Consider the following 15,193-nt stretch of genomic DNA (forward strand, 5'->3'; position numbering starts at 1 on the left):
GAAAGAAACATCATTTCTGTGTTATATGATACAACTGAAGTATTGCTCGCACATTGTGAACCAGCTTTTTTAATATGATGCGTCTCTGTCCCTTCACAAGTGGCTTGCTTCTGCTAAGGATCTTCACACTTGAAAATCTCTGTACAATCACTGCAGTGCTTGACAAGTTTGGAACCTGTCCTCATTCTTTAGATCTCCTGCATGCAGTTTGCATTTACGGGCCTGTAGCATTTTGCCTCCATCGAAATGCAACCACCGCGGCCAGGATAGAACCCGTGTCTTAACAGGCCAGCAGCCGAGCACCATAACCACTGAACTGCCGTGGCGGCTCATGTATGTGTGTGTGTTCCGTAGGGCTGGAAAACTATGAACTTAAATCAGTGATGCTAACCAGGCCAACAACTAACTCTGCTGTTCATAATACCTCTGCTCCTTGTTTCTAAATGGCCAATTAGGTGGCACTGCTACTTTGTTTATTTGTTGCAATTTTGTGCACAAAATGAATGTCTTATATTTGGGAAACACAAAGTCCAGGTGGTGTATGTTTGCAAGGTGTGCTATTGTTGTGTAGATAGTTTACTGAAGTGTTTTGTATTTCTAACATGCCAGTTGAGAGGTGTGTGTGCATTTTCATGCTATGGTAATGTGCCTAGTAACTGTTTAAAACATTAGCTCTGGTTCTTGTTCCTGAGTAGCTCACATGTGTGCTGCTCATCCCTTTTTTCTTAGCTAAGCTACTTCATCAAATTGCATGTTGTAGGTGTCACCATGCATGTATATCTTAGAGCTTAAAGTAAGTGCTCTTGGAAGTCATCTTAAGGTAAATTCACACGGCGGACTGAATTGCAAATCTTGAGGGTGAACTGTGCATTATGTGGCTTGACGTCACGAATTGACGCCAACCAATTGGTGTCTGCAGATGGAAAGAGGAGGGCGTTTTTTTTCTATTAGGACAAGATCTGCTGTTTTCATCTCATGTGTGAATGCTTTCAGCATGCGGACACTGCCTTTACTTGAGGTGATGCTAGAGATCTTTTTGTGACCTCATCCGTTGTGTGAATATACCGTAAAAACCCGCGTATAATACGAACCCGAATATAATACGGGGATAAGATTTAGAGACGCGAAATGGGAAAAAAAGTTTCACCCGCGTATAATACGAGTAACACAAGCTCATAGAAGACATTTATTCAAATCGCATCCCGCACTTCACTTCAATTACTTTGTTCTTCAGTAGCGCTTTCTTCGAACATTTCTTTGTCCGACAAATCATCCCAAATGTACTCATCTTCCGTGCCATCGAGGGCGTTCGAGATGCCGCACTTCTTAAGCCCGCTTCAGCCGCCCGGTTGGCGTCACTGCAGGCTCACCTGAGCGCATCCACTCTGCGTAGCACCGCCTGACTGCGTCCTTGAACGGTTTGTTTACACAACCATCAAACGGCCGCGAAAGCTTTGTCGCATTCCGCTGCACGCGAAAAGGGCTTCTTTCTGTTGTGGCCATCCACGAATGCTTCCTTCGACGACACCAAACTGCCTCCCGGCCGCACCGTTGCCGATGTTCTCCGCAGCCAAAATCGCTTGAAAGTAGCCGAGTACTGTTTTCGAGACCGTGACATCGTGCTCTCTAAAACAATATCCACTTCACGAAGCGTGCCTTACATGCTAGCACGTGCGTTGTCAACAGGCGCACGGCACACCGCGACCCCCCGGCGCACCCAACGGATCAACAAAGAAACGACGTCGTGACGTCGTTTGTCGAGAGTAACGAAGCCAAGCCGTAGCCACGCGCCAATAGCGAAGCGAAGCCATAGCCACGCCGCAAAAACGAAACCAAAACATCGAGTAACTTCGAAAATTTTTGTTCGGATCCGCAAATAGTACGAGGCGGAAATTTAGGACGCTAATTATGGGAAAAAACCTCGTATTATACGCGGGTTTTTACGGTACCTTTGATGTGCATTTTGGTGTAAGGACATGAACTCTAACTATACCTAATTCACAGAACTGGCCCCAGCAATGACATCCATCAATGGGGCTAGTGGCAGTGGGCCAGACGAGTTTGGTGAGCGAACCTTCTTGTGATGCATGCCATTTTTTATTTTTCATAATCAAATCGGCCTAAGAAAATGTTCACTGCAAACAAAGGATTTGTCCAATGAGCGCCTGTTAATCCTGTCCTGTGCCACTTGAGGGCGCCTTATCCCCTGAAACTTCTACTCTCATCCTTCCACCATCTCTGCTGTGCCCCTAACTTTGACTGTATGTGCTACATTGACCTTTCTTGAAATTGGTTACATACCCTTCCCAGGCCCCATTTCTTTCTGTACTTTTTATCTCTACTTTGTGTCGCTCTCCTACTCTACTGTGTGATTACATCTATACCTTTCGATAGCTTGTCGTCCTGCCTTCAGTTGCATTTCAAGCCTTTTCATTAAGCTTCATGTTTCTTTCCCATAGTTATCTAATAATTAAAAGCTTTTTAATTGATTGACATCCCCTTTCTTGTGAATTAACAAAATATATTAGCATTATTCTGGTCGTCTGGTACATTCAAAGTTGTTAGGCGTTGTACCGTGTACAGGTTGAAAAGTTTTCTGGCACAGTGTTCCTGCTGTCCTTCAGCAGATGCGCAGTTAATTGAACCTGACGTCTTTTTTTTTCTTTTTGCATTGCCTATGAGGCTTGCTGTACTGTCCGATTCATTTTTGGCAGGATATGCGATTTTTCTGAACTGCTCTCGCTCCGCAGTGTTCTGCTGTGTCTTTAAGGCTCGTTTATGGGGGTTCAGCGTCCCAAAGCGACTCGGGCTATGAGGGACGTGGTAGTGGAGGGCTCCGGAAATTTCGACCAGCTGAGGTTCTTTAACGTGCACTGACATCGCACAGCACACGGGCCCCTGGAACTTCGCCTCCATCGAAATTCCATTGCCGCAGCTGGATCGAACTCTCGTCATTTGGGTCAGCAGCCAAGCGTTATAACCACTGAGCCACTGCGGCCACGGTTGTCACTTGTCACTTAGCCCTCATTATTTCACCAGTTATCTTTTTAGCCATCAGTGTTAGTGTAGTTTAAAAGGGTGTGCGCTAAAAAAGACGTACACAGGGAAAAGATACAGACGACAGGAAAGAAGCGCAACTTCCAACTTTAATGACAACAAAAGAAGCCAGGCGCACATATATATCCGCTGATAAACAGATATGAGCTGCGTGATGGAGCGTGACCCCATCAACCAAACATAAGACAGCGCAAAAAATGCATATCTAAGTGACATTAAAAGAAACCCAAGAAAGTGAACATATCAAACACCTGCCGAGGTAAGGTAAAAAAGTGGGATTCGTATCGTCTGACAACAATGCATAACAACATGGGAAAACAGAGCTGTATGAAAGATGACACTGAAAAAGAGGATAACACCATAAAAAAGGCTAACAACATGACGAAATTTTTAACAAAGAACAAGTGAAAGATGGAGATAAAAACCGTGTAAAGGGTGGTAAATAAAGGCACATTGGAACATCTAAAAGGACAATAAAACATAGAGAGGCGAACGGGTTAATAGTCTAGATGTACCCATCCAGAAAGGCAAGTTCATTTCTAGACAGGTTAATGGAAGGCGTGCTAACGCACTTGTCTTTCCTGAGGTGAATAAAAAAGGCCTCGATTACTTCTCTTTCTGTCTTGTCCTGAGCCTTAGCTAGAAACTTGGTTTCATTAAACTTGGGGTAGCAGTTCTGGCAACTGCTGCAGTGTAACGGAAGGTTACCTCCAGACCTGTTCTTCATGGTGACGTTGTGCCTGCGGGCGCGCTCATTGAAACATTTCCCGGTTTGACCCACATACACTTTGCCGCACGTCAAGGGAATCTCGTACACAACATTGGCAGTGCATTGTGTGTACACGGTTTGATGCTTGATATTACAGGCCTTCTTAACACGCTTCCTGGTCAGCATCGGACATAATTTCGCCAGTTTGCAAGTAGCCGAAAAAACCAGCCTAACCCCGTGACGAGACGCAACTTTCTTTAAATTGTGTGAAAGACCATGCAGGTAAGGTATAACCTGCACAGGTTTCCGTTCTGTTTGATGTTTAGCATGCTCCGAGTTTTTAATTTTTTGCAAAAGGTTTTCAGACATGTTCGTGACCAGATTTGCAGGGTAACCTGCAGCAGAAATTCGGTCGATCTGGCACTGGAAACTTTCACCTATCTTGTGGCCGCAGGATTTTTCTAATGCAGATTTCATGCAAAGAGATACTATGCCAAGCTTTACCAGCTTGGAGTGGGCACTATCATAGGGCAAAAGTGACTTCTTTGAGTGCGGCTGATAAGACCAACACACATGATCATTTGTAAAAATAAGCTGTAAGTCAAGAAACTGGAGTCGATCATGATCTGCTCGTTCATGCGTGAATTTTAGACCCCTCGATGAAGAACAGAAGGTAGTGAGAATTTGGACTACAAGTGTATCAGCAGCACAGTATGAAGGTGCGTTAAGAAGGACAAGATAATCGTCGACGTATCTGAAAATACATGTTATCCCTGTGTCCTTCAAGCTAGCTTCAAGGCGCCGGTCAAATGACGCCAGAAAAATTCCGCATAAGACCGGTGCGACTGAGGAACCTATACAAATTCCGGCTTTTTGCAAGTAAAACTCATCCTGGAAGCAAATAACAGTGGAATCCAAATAAAACAATAGTAGGTCCAGAAATTTTTCAGTTGTGACACCGGCAGAATTTTGAAACCTGACTTCGCCAAATTCTTCCAAATGTTCACGAACAGCATCCAACAACCCGTCGTGAGGCACAGAGTAAAATAAGTCCTCAACGTCAATTGAAAAACCAGTTGTGGCCGATACCTTGCCTCCCTCCAGTACCTGCACCACTTCCTTTGAGCTTCGAACGCGGTAAGGGTAAGCGCCAGCTATTCTGTCCAGTTGGCACCGAAGGAAGTCACCCACAACGTTTTGCCACGTATCCCTTTCAGACACAATGGCACGTAGTGGACAAGCAGGCTTATGCGTTTTACCTGAAAAGAATATTTCGAGGCATCCGGTCTCAGCTCCTTTGACCGCCTCGGAGCATGCTAAACATCAAACAGAACGGAAACCTGTGCAGGTTATACCTTACCTGCATGGTCTTTCACACAATTTAAAGAAAGTTGCGTCTCGTCACGGGGTTAGGCTAGTTTTTTCGGCTACTTGCAAACTGGCGAAATTATGTCCGATGGTGACCAGGAAGCGTGTTAAGAAGGCCTGTAATATCAAGCATCAAACCGTGTACACACAATGCACTGCCAATGTTGTGTACGAGATTCCCTTGACGTGCGGCAAAGTGTATGTGGGTCAAACCGGGAAATGTTTCAATGAGCGCGCCCGCAGGCACAACGTCACCATGAAGAACAGGTCTGGAGGTAACCTTCCGTTACACTGCAGCAGTTGCCAGAACTGCTACCCCAAGTTTAATGAAACCAAGTTTCTAGCTAAGGCTCAGGACAAGACAGAAAGAGAAGTAATCGAGGCCTTTTTTATTCACCTCAGGAAAGACAAGTGCGTTAGCACGCCTTCCATTAACCTGTCTAGAAATGAACTTGCCTTTCTGGATGGGTCCATCTAGACTATTAACCCGTTCGCCTCTCTATGTTTTATTGTCCTTTTAGATGTTCCAATGTGCCTTTATTTACCACCCTTTACACGGTTTTTATCTCCATCTTTCACTTGTTCTTTGTTAAAAATTTCGTCATGTTGTTAGCCTTTTTTATGGTGTTATCCTCTTTTTCAGTGTCATCTTTCATACAGCTCTGTTTTCCCATGTTGTTATGCATTGTTGTCAGCCGATACGAATCCCACTTTTTTACCTTACCTCGGCAGGTGTTTGATATGTTCGCTTTCTTGGGTTTCTTTTAATGTCACTTAGATATGCATTTTTTGCGCTGTCTTATGTTTGGTTGATGGGGTCACGCTCCATCACGCAGCTCATATCTGTTTATCAGCGGATATATATGTGCGCCTGGCTTCTTTTGTCGTCATTAAAGTTGGAAGTTGCGCTTCTTTCCTGTCGTCTATCTTTTTCCTGTGTTTGTCTTTTTTAGCGCACACCCTTTCAAATATGAATATGTACCAACTAGCCCGTCAAAAAGCTTTACTACTGTTAGTGTAGCAGCCGATCAACTCTTCACTGAGATGTGTTTCTCATAGTATTAATGTTTCTACAAGTTTTAATACAGCATAACCCTGCTGATGTACTCCTCACGGGACTAAAAAAAATTGGCTGTGGCTTAGCTCAGCTATGCCATACATACGTAGCGAGAGGTAATGGACCTTCAGAGGCTAGGCGAACTCGTCGAGCTGCATCTTCACGGCGTCGCTTATTCAGACGTTCTGCACGTTCTTCCTCGGTCTGGTCGCCTTTGCCTTGTTTCGTTCCAACAGCTAAGCTTGGTTTGTTTCAGCCTCTCCGACTCGCTCTCCATCTCTGGCCACAACAGCTTCAACGAACCGCCCTCTTATACAGGCCGCTGCTCATTCATTCATAAATCTTTAATCACAAGGATGACCTGAGGCCCAAGGGGGAAGTGGGTTGGTTAGGTGAAGGTGAGGGTGTCGGTCTCTGACATGAAGTCTAGCAGGGCACTGAGCTTGCGCTTGGCGTCGGTACTGGGGGCCGTCCAGTCATCGTATGTCTGGATGTGGTAGGCAGAGGTGTAGCAGGCGCAGAGGCTCGCAGTGCCAGGACAGGTCCAGATCAGGTGGTGCAAATCAACAGAGTCAGCAGGGCAATCGGGGCAGCCGATCCTGGTTCGGTGCCATCGACTCGGGATGTCCGGGGTGTACGCTGCACCGGCTCGCACCTTGTGAGCGAGAACTTGGGCCGGGCGAGAAAGTCCAGAAGGAATGGATGGAGTAATGTCTGGGACAAAGTCCCACGACAAACCCCTCTGCTCTTGTTAAAGGCGTGTGATGATAGAGTCAGGTATTATGAGCGGGATGGGAGAACGATAAGGGTGGTCCGAGTTGGTCGGCTCACGTTAAGGCAATGCCGACGGTCTTCCTCTAGCTGCGCGCCAGCAGCCTCGTGGGCAGTCCTGTTCCCGGTCCCTTGTGCGTGATTTCTGGGTGTCCAGTGAATGCATACGTAGACCTGGGAGGTCTCTTGCTGTGCCTACTGCTATCTCTGGCTCTCCTCCTCCTCTGACGTTGCACCAGATGGCGCGGCTCCATCTGGCAACGGTTGCTAGGCAGCGGCGCAAGAAGCGGTGCGACCACGGCGTGACCACCGCCGCAGTGAAAATGCTACTTTGCGACCAATAGCTCTTGCTACAAAAAAAAAATGCAAGAGCGAGGAAACATTAGAGGCAGGAAGTAGGACAAATTTAAAAATGACAGGAATGAAGAACTAAACACATTTATTGCAGTGCTGGCACTTGAAAAAATCATGCAGCATTGTCTGCTGCATTTTCTTACGTCCGGTGAGGACTACTCATTTCTCCAGAATTTACGGGGCTATGTGGCTGTTGCGATCATTGCAAACATACTTTCTGAGAATGTCTAATGCCGCTACAGCCAACATAATGGTTGGTTCCAGCGGAGGCTAGCCCTCGTCCTCTTTGTTGCCACTGCTGTGTGCATCCAGAAGTCACAAAAGATGTGATGAGGTGCGGAAGGACAAAATCAATCGCGCCAGCCACACTAACACTAGCAGCACAATTACAAAGAAACAAGGATAGGTGAAGAAAAAATTAGCTGTGGTTTAGCTCTGATTAAACATGGCGAGAAGCGGTAGCTTCATGTGGCTGCGCTTTGCAAAGCTTTGTTTGTTTCTAGTTTCTCGGCTTGTTGAAAGATTGTTGTTTCTTTGGACTTTGCCGCACGTAGCTACGTGAAACTACTGCTTCTCACCAGGTTTAACCGAAGCTAAACCACAGCTGATTTTTTCCTTTACCCGTGGTGTTAGATTTTCTGCGTGTGGAGCGCTAATCTTCCTCTTTGTATTCTTCGTCTTCCTCTTGTTATTCCTCTTCAAACTCCTCTCGAAATCGCCTGTCACTGATCAATCATGAATCGCTCGAATCACAAATTACCATGATATTGCATGAGCGGCTGTGTAACCTAGCAGTTAGTATACAAGAAGCACATATACAGGGTGTCCCAGCTAAAAGTAACGAAGCTTGTAAAAAAGAGGATGATCCCTAGCCGAGTGAGACCAACTGAGGGTTGTTGCCAGTCGCGTGTCCTAGTCTGTAGTATTTTTTTTATTATGCAAACATGATTAATTAGCAGAGACTAATTAGCTAACTTTTTAATTATTGCCTACAGGAAGAAAGTGTCAATGCAGGAGTTGTAGATCCCTTTGAAAAATAACCGTTTGCCGTGTTTGCAGCCAAGTACCACTGATACAGCTTCTTTTATTTGACTTAAAAGAAAGCCCGCGAAATGCAAAAAGAGCCACGTGATAGGGAAGCAGTTTCAGCGCTCCCAGACGACCAGCCAAGCAAAGACATTCGCTTATCTTTGCAACGTTGTCCCGAACGGGGTTCGGCGTTTTGTGATGGTTGCGAGATATACGTAATTAACTCTCGCATCGGCGCTAGGGCGACCGTTTCTTCAGCGCGTGACGGTGCAAGTTAGCGGCACGGCCACATTCCTATCACTCGAGGCGAGGTTACGCGTGAAAAAGCGCTCCATGCGAGCCGCGCTTCACTTCCTTGAAAAGCAGCACCCGCTCACTTTCCATGACGCATAAGCAGTTCCTGGTGCATATCTCGCCACCTCCTCAAGACGCCAAAAGCTGTACGGGACAGCGTTGCAAACATAAGCGGATGTCGTTGCTTGATCGCTCGTTTGGGAGCGCTGTAACTGCTTCCCTATCACGTGGTTCTTTTTGTATTTCGCGGGCTTTCTTTTAAGTCAGATAAAAGAAGTTGTATCAGTGGTACTTAGCTGCAAACAAGGCAAACGATTATTTTTCTATGCGATCTACAACTCCTGCATTGACAATTTCTTCCTGAAAGCAATAATTAAAAAGTTAGCTAATTAGTCTTTGCTAAATACTGCAGACTAGGACACGCGACTATCAACAACCCTCAGTTGGTCTCACTCGGCTAGGGATCATCCTCTTTTTAACAAGCTTGGTTACTTTTAGCTGGGACACCCTGTATATCTCCAGTTTTATTGAATTGTCACACCGTGGGTCTGAAGCTTAGTGGTTAGCGCACCTGGCTCTCGCCCAATGGACCTGAGTTTGAATCCCACTGATTGTGAGGTTTATTTGTTTGTTTATTTTATTTGTGGCAGACTTGAAGGTCATGTTGCGTACATGGCGATCTCAGCCGTGCACCTGTAGCAGTGAAGCTACTGCTTCAAAAAAGTGCAACCACTGTGGATGATGATGGCACAGCCTGTCTGAATGCCGTCTGCCTAACACAGTGGTGCTAGACATGCCAGGCCAAGTAAAGCCGCTTTAGAAGTAAACATATGACTGCCACTGTTTCTCATTTAGGCTGGCATGGGGTGTTATTTCACAAGTATTACTGTGTAGGAATGTGGCCGAAGTTACAATGCAACGAACAGCAGGGTTTATAATGCATGGAACCCTATTATCATCATGCCAGATCTAGACCACTACAATGTGTAGCAGCCAGGAAAATGCAGCACCCATCAACTCAGCAGCGAGGTTCTACTGTGCAAAGCTTTCACTGTTACCTTGAGAGCAAAATACTTAATTTTTTTCATTTACTTGATAGCCCACAATGTCAAACTGAACTCAGTTTGCTTTTGCTTATATGTGCTGCTGAGGTGCATTGATATTTGTGTACTTCCTTTTCTTGTCAAAAAAGTATGCTCAGCCGAGGAGATGGAGACCGCCGCGGACTGCCAGCTCCAGCTGCCTGGTGGGCAGGACACTGTGATAGGTTCTGCTAGGGATGATGGAAAGGTGATTGTGCGTGTTCTTAAGTCATATAGTGTATCAAATACCATAGTAGAGTGAGTGAATGATTCTTAATTAAATTGGGGCTGGTACATAGTGAAATGGGTACAGTTTAGAGGATGATGCTAGTTTTCAGTAGAAACTTATACTAGTCCCAGTAAGTGTGCCGAAAAGGGTAGTGTGCAAAGCATAGATGTGTGGTTTCAGACAATATCATGTAAGGCACAGGTCAGCATTTCTAATTTGTCATTTTTGTACTTCATTACCTGACGATGCCATAATGGGTCTGCAGTTATTCTTGTCCTGAGGAAATTCTTAGTACACAAGTAATTTTTGATCATGAGGAGGCTGCCTTGTTCTGTCAGGTATGCCTAGTTGTTGGTATGTGAAATTTATTCTCATTTCTGAAGTTTGTTTGAATTGGGGCAGAGAACATTATTTCAACTTTTGGCGGTATTTGACTCGGAATGAAGAGAAGCTAGAACTGTCAGAAGATTGTGCTATATATTTCATGTTGCACGCAAGCAATTTCTTTTTTTTCGAATTATAAGGCTAGAAATAAAAAATCTACTGATTTTGGACACTGCTCGCTGTAAAAGAGTGCATTCATGCCTACATAATTTTTATGTTTTTCAGCTGTTTGTTTTAAGTTATGAAATATTTAAAATCCCTTGATTCATTGCTGTTAATGTGTACAAATGCGAAATTCTCCACGTTTGCTGCAGGTCTATGCAGGCAGTGGGCTCTGGATGGAGCCTGGTGCCTGGCAGATGCTCCTGAGAGCACCAACAGACTCAATGTTCTGCCGCGGTGCTACTCAGGTGTATTGGACACCTGATGAGCTGAAGAGCCGCAGCGTGACTGGCGTGCTTTCAAATAAGTGCCGGTCTCTTGGCAGAACAGAGGCGAAACCGGCACTTACACCGGAAAAAGTCTTCTCTGAAAGGTGCTAGTGCTTTTTTTTTCTTTGCTTTGAGTAACACCTAGGCAATCAAACTTTGCTTCAGCCAAATACAGTCGCGCTCACTTACAGAAAGCGTGATACTCATGGAGATCCTGTTCATTGTATCCGAGGTTTGTAACAACTGCAATGTCCTTATTGCATCCAAAACTGCAAAGTCGGGCAAAAGTGACGTTTAGTTTTTGCAAGGTGTGTTATGCCCATACGTTTCTTCATGCAGGCTCTATCACAGCACTTTCAGAGATCTCCACACTGTTTGTGTGGCTCTCGCTAAGATCCGTTCTGCCAGTAACCTGATTTATCTATTTGGTTGTGAAATTAGCGTTCTCAACGACTGGTGGCAAGTCATTGTGCGCGTTCTCCGATCTTGCTGCGACAAAGATAGTGCAATTGACATATCTGCACAGAATGTATAAATAGCATTGCCTGTTGTTTCGAGTAATCTCTGTCTTTGGTTTTCATGCAAGCATCTCAATGCATCCAACAACACACAGCAGACGCGGAGTGGGTAGGCCCATGTGTCGTCAGCAATCAGAGGTTGCCAGACAAGCAGTCAGTTCGCAAAGGAAACGAAAATCGTTTTAAAGATATCTGCCGCACGGAATCAACTGAAAGTTTTGGGTATTGTAATTTAATGTGTTGGGAATTAAATGCTACCACAAGGGTATGCACGAAAGTAGGCTTCATGGCCCCTTTAATGGCGAACATTCGTTTCTGTGTTTTTACAATGAGAGTGGTAATTCTGAATCTCACTTTTGCATTTATCATGTATCTAGTTGTGTTCAAATGTGGCCTATTTTGTGTTCTATTGTGCAGCTCTGTTTCATATCTACATGGGAGACATACCAAAGGAGCTTGCAGAGAAGAGACTGAAAGCCGTGCGCATGCACCTCTCACAGAAGCTGGGGGACGTGCAACGAAAAATTGGAGGTCATGATGTATAAATTTATTTTGCCACTTACCTATGCCGAAGCCGTCAGGCGTCCCCGCCCAGAAACGTTCGTTTCGTACCAGCATCCACCGCAGTCGACACCATTTCGTCCTGCCTGGCCACCACCGCAACGTTTCCGTCCATGGCGGACACCGGACAACCTACCCATTTGTTATGTCTGCGGCATTCCTGGCCATGTGATGCGTCCCTGCCGCCGCCAAGTGTTGTCCCCTGCTGCCAATACTGACCCTCGAGGTTACGCCTACGCCCCTCCCCAGCCTTTTCACCGCACTTCGCCTTCTGAGACCACTGCTTCCTCCGATCTCAGGCCGTATATTCGCCGCCGTGCTCCATCTCCGCGTCGTCGCTCGGTTTCCCCGATGCGCCGTCGTCCCTCTTCCCCTTCGGAAAACTAGTGCCCGCAGTTCCGGAGGCAAGAACTGCTTGCTCGTCACCAAGCTCAAGACCTCGACTTTCTCCGACAAATTTGATCGCGGTTTCTGTGGAGGGCACCGATGCTTTCGCGCTTGTTGACACCAGTGCTGCTGTATCTGTACTAAGTGAGAAATTGTGCCGCCAGTTACGAAAAGTGATGACTCCGCTATATGGTTTTATGCTTCGCGCCGCTAATTCGCAACTTATTGCGCCTTTGGGGGCATGTACAGCCCGAGTTACTATTCAGGACGTTCTGTATATTGTTGAATTCATCGTCTTCCCATGGCCGTCTCACGACGTCATCTTAGGCTGGGACTTTCTCTCCCAACATGACGTTGTCATCGACTGCGCTCGTTCCGAAGTCGCCCTTCTTCCCTTCGGCGACGACTCTGTGAACGCTTCCACTAACTTGTGCTCCAAGCTGACTGTGGCTGATGACGTCATGATCCCGCCGTGCTCTGCTGTGCTCGCCTCTGTTCATTGCGACTCTGGATCCAACGGCCCTGTCATCTTCATCCCGTCCGACTCCTCTGCTTCTCGCCACTGTCTACCCCTGCCATTCGCCGTGCTTGCCGTCTCAGCCGGCTGCAGCGCCTTGCCCCTGACGAATCCATTCCTGTGCCCCTCCACTCTTCTTCGTGGTGAATGCTTGGGATGTGTCCAGCCTTTCGCTTCCGTCGTCGCCTGGGACCCTTCTGAGGACGACTCCTGCCGCCTGCAAGTGTCTTCACTTACTTCCTCCTCACCGTCTCCTGATCCCGTTCCCGAGGCCGTCTTTGTGGGCTCAATCGACACAAATCTTTCGCCACCGGAGAAGACCCAGCTTGCGGCCCTGCTAGATAAGTTTCGGTCATCGTTTGACTTCTCTCACCACCGTTTTGGTCGCACTTCAGCTGTTACCCATCGGATCGACACTGGCGCCCATTCGCCGTTGCGCCAACGCCCATATCGCGTCTCGGCCACCGAACGGCAGGTTATCGACACCCAGGTCAATGATATGCTGCAGCGTGGCGTCATACAACCATCACACAGTCCTTGGGCTTCCCCCGTCGTCCTTGTCACCAAGAAAGACGGCTCTATCCGCTTTTGCGTTGACTACTGGCGCCTCAACAAAATCACCTGAAAAGACGTCTCTCCGCTACCCCGCACCTCCACCAAGATGTAACGGCCTTTATTGACAGTTGTGAAGGCCGGTTAGAGCGGGCAAGGACAGGTCCGGTCCCGGAACAGTTCACGCTCTCGTCTCGCGCCGCGCGTCGGCTCTGCTGCTTCAGCTGCCGATCGTCGTCTTCTCATCTCGCGCCTCGCCTCGGTTCTGCTGCTCTGACTGCTGATCATCTTCCTCTTTACAGGTTTCTATTTTATAATAAAGCTTTCGTTTGCCCTAAATCTGGTTGTCAGTATATATATCGTAGGGCATTACAGACCCTTTCGGCCTGCTTAATTGGAAAATATTATTAGTAGCAGGCGCTGCCTTTTTGCAACAGCTTGCGATGCACTATTCGAAGAAGCTATGTTATCATGCGCAATGTGCAGCACACATTTCTGAGTGATGAAAAAACTTATCTATGGTGCGCCATTAGGACTGGCGTCCCTCATTAGGCCTAACACTATCCCGATACCTGCAAGCAGGATCTGTGCCAACAGGCCGACGCCATTAGAACCAACAGGTCTGACACCGACAGGTCCATCACCATCAGGTCCATCACCATCAGGTCCATCTCCAACAGGCCCGACAGGCCATCACCAACAGGCCCGACAGGCCATCACCAACAGGCCCGACAGGCCCAACAAGCCCGACAGGCCCAACAAGCCCAAATTACGGGTTCCTTCAGCCTTCAGACCGATAGGCTGAAGGAATTTTTGACTGGGTAGTAAGCCTCAGAAGCACCAATCTTGCTCTCGACAGCTTCGGCGCTGCTTGCACAGTCGTCTTTGGAGCTGAAGTAGAAGTTGGTTGCGCAGAAGAAAGGACGTCAGCGGGTAGGAGTCTTGGCATCGAAGCACATTCTTTGTGGGCAATATTGGATACTGAATTAGACGCAGCGATCCCGGTCTTCAGTAGCTTTTCGAGACCTGACAATGCAGCCCGAACATCCAGCATGTCGTTACACCCGGATGACATTCGCAAACTACCAAACAAGGATTCAATAGGATCGCTGCTGAATTTTCGGGTGGGGACAAAAAAGAACTCTTCAGTCAGCATGCTGACTGAACAGAATAGGTAGTGATCAGAATTGCCTGATAGGTTTCGTCTGTGAGAAATTCACGGGTATACCCAGATCATTTTTTTAGACGTTCTAAATACATAGGGAAAGTGACTTCAAGCCATTCAAGCCGCGGATCAGCACTGTCGTGGAATTGGTGAGCATCCGGAAAATGTTTGTGTATGTGCTGCGTCGTGTTGCTGATATCGTGAAGCACGAACCACCAATAAACGTTCTTCACGAACGTTATGGTTGGCCGTGCAGCTGAAAACGACACGGCAGAAGTGCGCCCAGCCTGATCCTTGAAAAAGAAACAAGAATCGTACTGCGCGCGGCCGATCAGCAGTAGACGAGCTTCTCAAATCCTCGAGGAGCGCGGGTATCGAGGCACCCGCATGGCACCCGCCGCGCGTGACGTATTCTACTCACACAGCGCCTCCTTGCGGCAGCCGCGAGCGGCGGCGGAGCCAGCGCCCGACGGCCTGAGTAGAGCGTTCGCCCAGGCACAGAAAGTATAAAGGAGGCGCTGCTCCGGTTGATCGTCGTTTCTAATTCGGCCATTCACGTAGGCTCTAACATTTTATTCCCTCATCTTCGCCTTTACTGTCGATTCTCATGAATATTTATGGCGCTAGGTCATCTGTGGCTGAAGAGCGTCATGGTACAAAGCTGCCTTGTCTATTCAAGCTGGTGTCACAGACAGATTTTCCGAACATTTCACACCAACCATCGTGGG

General features: G+C 47.1%; 2 protein-coding genes across 2 annotated transcripts in view; one reads left to right on the forward strand and one right to left on the reverse strand.

The window, feature by feature from the left end:
- The window catches only part of LOC149357087 (uncharacterized), a 277,693-nt gene that overhangs the window by 183,070 nt on the left and 79,430 nt on the right, over positions 1–15,193 (reverse strand). The gene's annotated exons all lie outside the window — the stretch shown is intronic.
- LOC149357088 (uncharacterized) lies at positions 844–13,639 on the forward strand. The gene is made up of 4 exons (XM_089584432.1): positions 844–2,064; positions 9,832–9,929; positions 10,649–10,869; positions 11,701–13,639. The coding sequence occupies exons 1-4, from the start codon at positions 2,019–2,021 to the stop codon at positions 11,819–11,821; spliced, it is 486 nt and encodes a 161-aa protein (XP_089440558.1). The 5' UTR covers positions 844–2,018; the 3' UTR covers positions 11,822–13,639.

This window comes from Amblyomma mixtum, chromosome 3 (genome assembly GCF_055824585.1).
Source record: "Amblyomma mixtum isolate Tamu chromosome 3, ASM5582458v1, whole genome shotgun sequence".
Classification (NCBI taxonomy): Eukaryota; Metazoa; Arthropoda; class Arachnida; order Ixodida; family Ixodidae; genus Amblyomma; species Amblyomma mixtum.

Bases quoted from the DNA above. Each gene is read 5' to 3' on its own strand.
- LOC149357088 (XM_089584432.1), top strand. From the start codon at position 2,019: ATGACATCCATCAATGGGGCTAGTGGCAGTGGGCCAGACGAGTTTG. The intron at 2,065-9,831 runs GTGAGCGAACCT...TTGTCAAAAAAG, and splicing joins CAGTGGGCCAGACGAGTTTG to TATGCTCAGCCGAGGAGATG. The intron at 10,870-11,700 runs GTGCTAGTGCTT...TCTATTGTGCAG, and splicing joins GAAAAAGTCTTCTCTGAAAG to CTCTGTTTCATATCTACATG.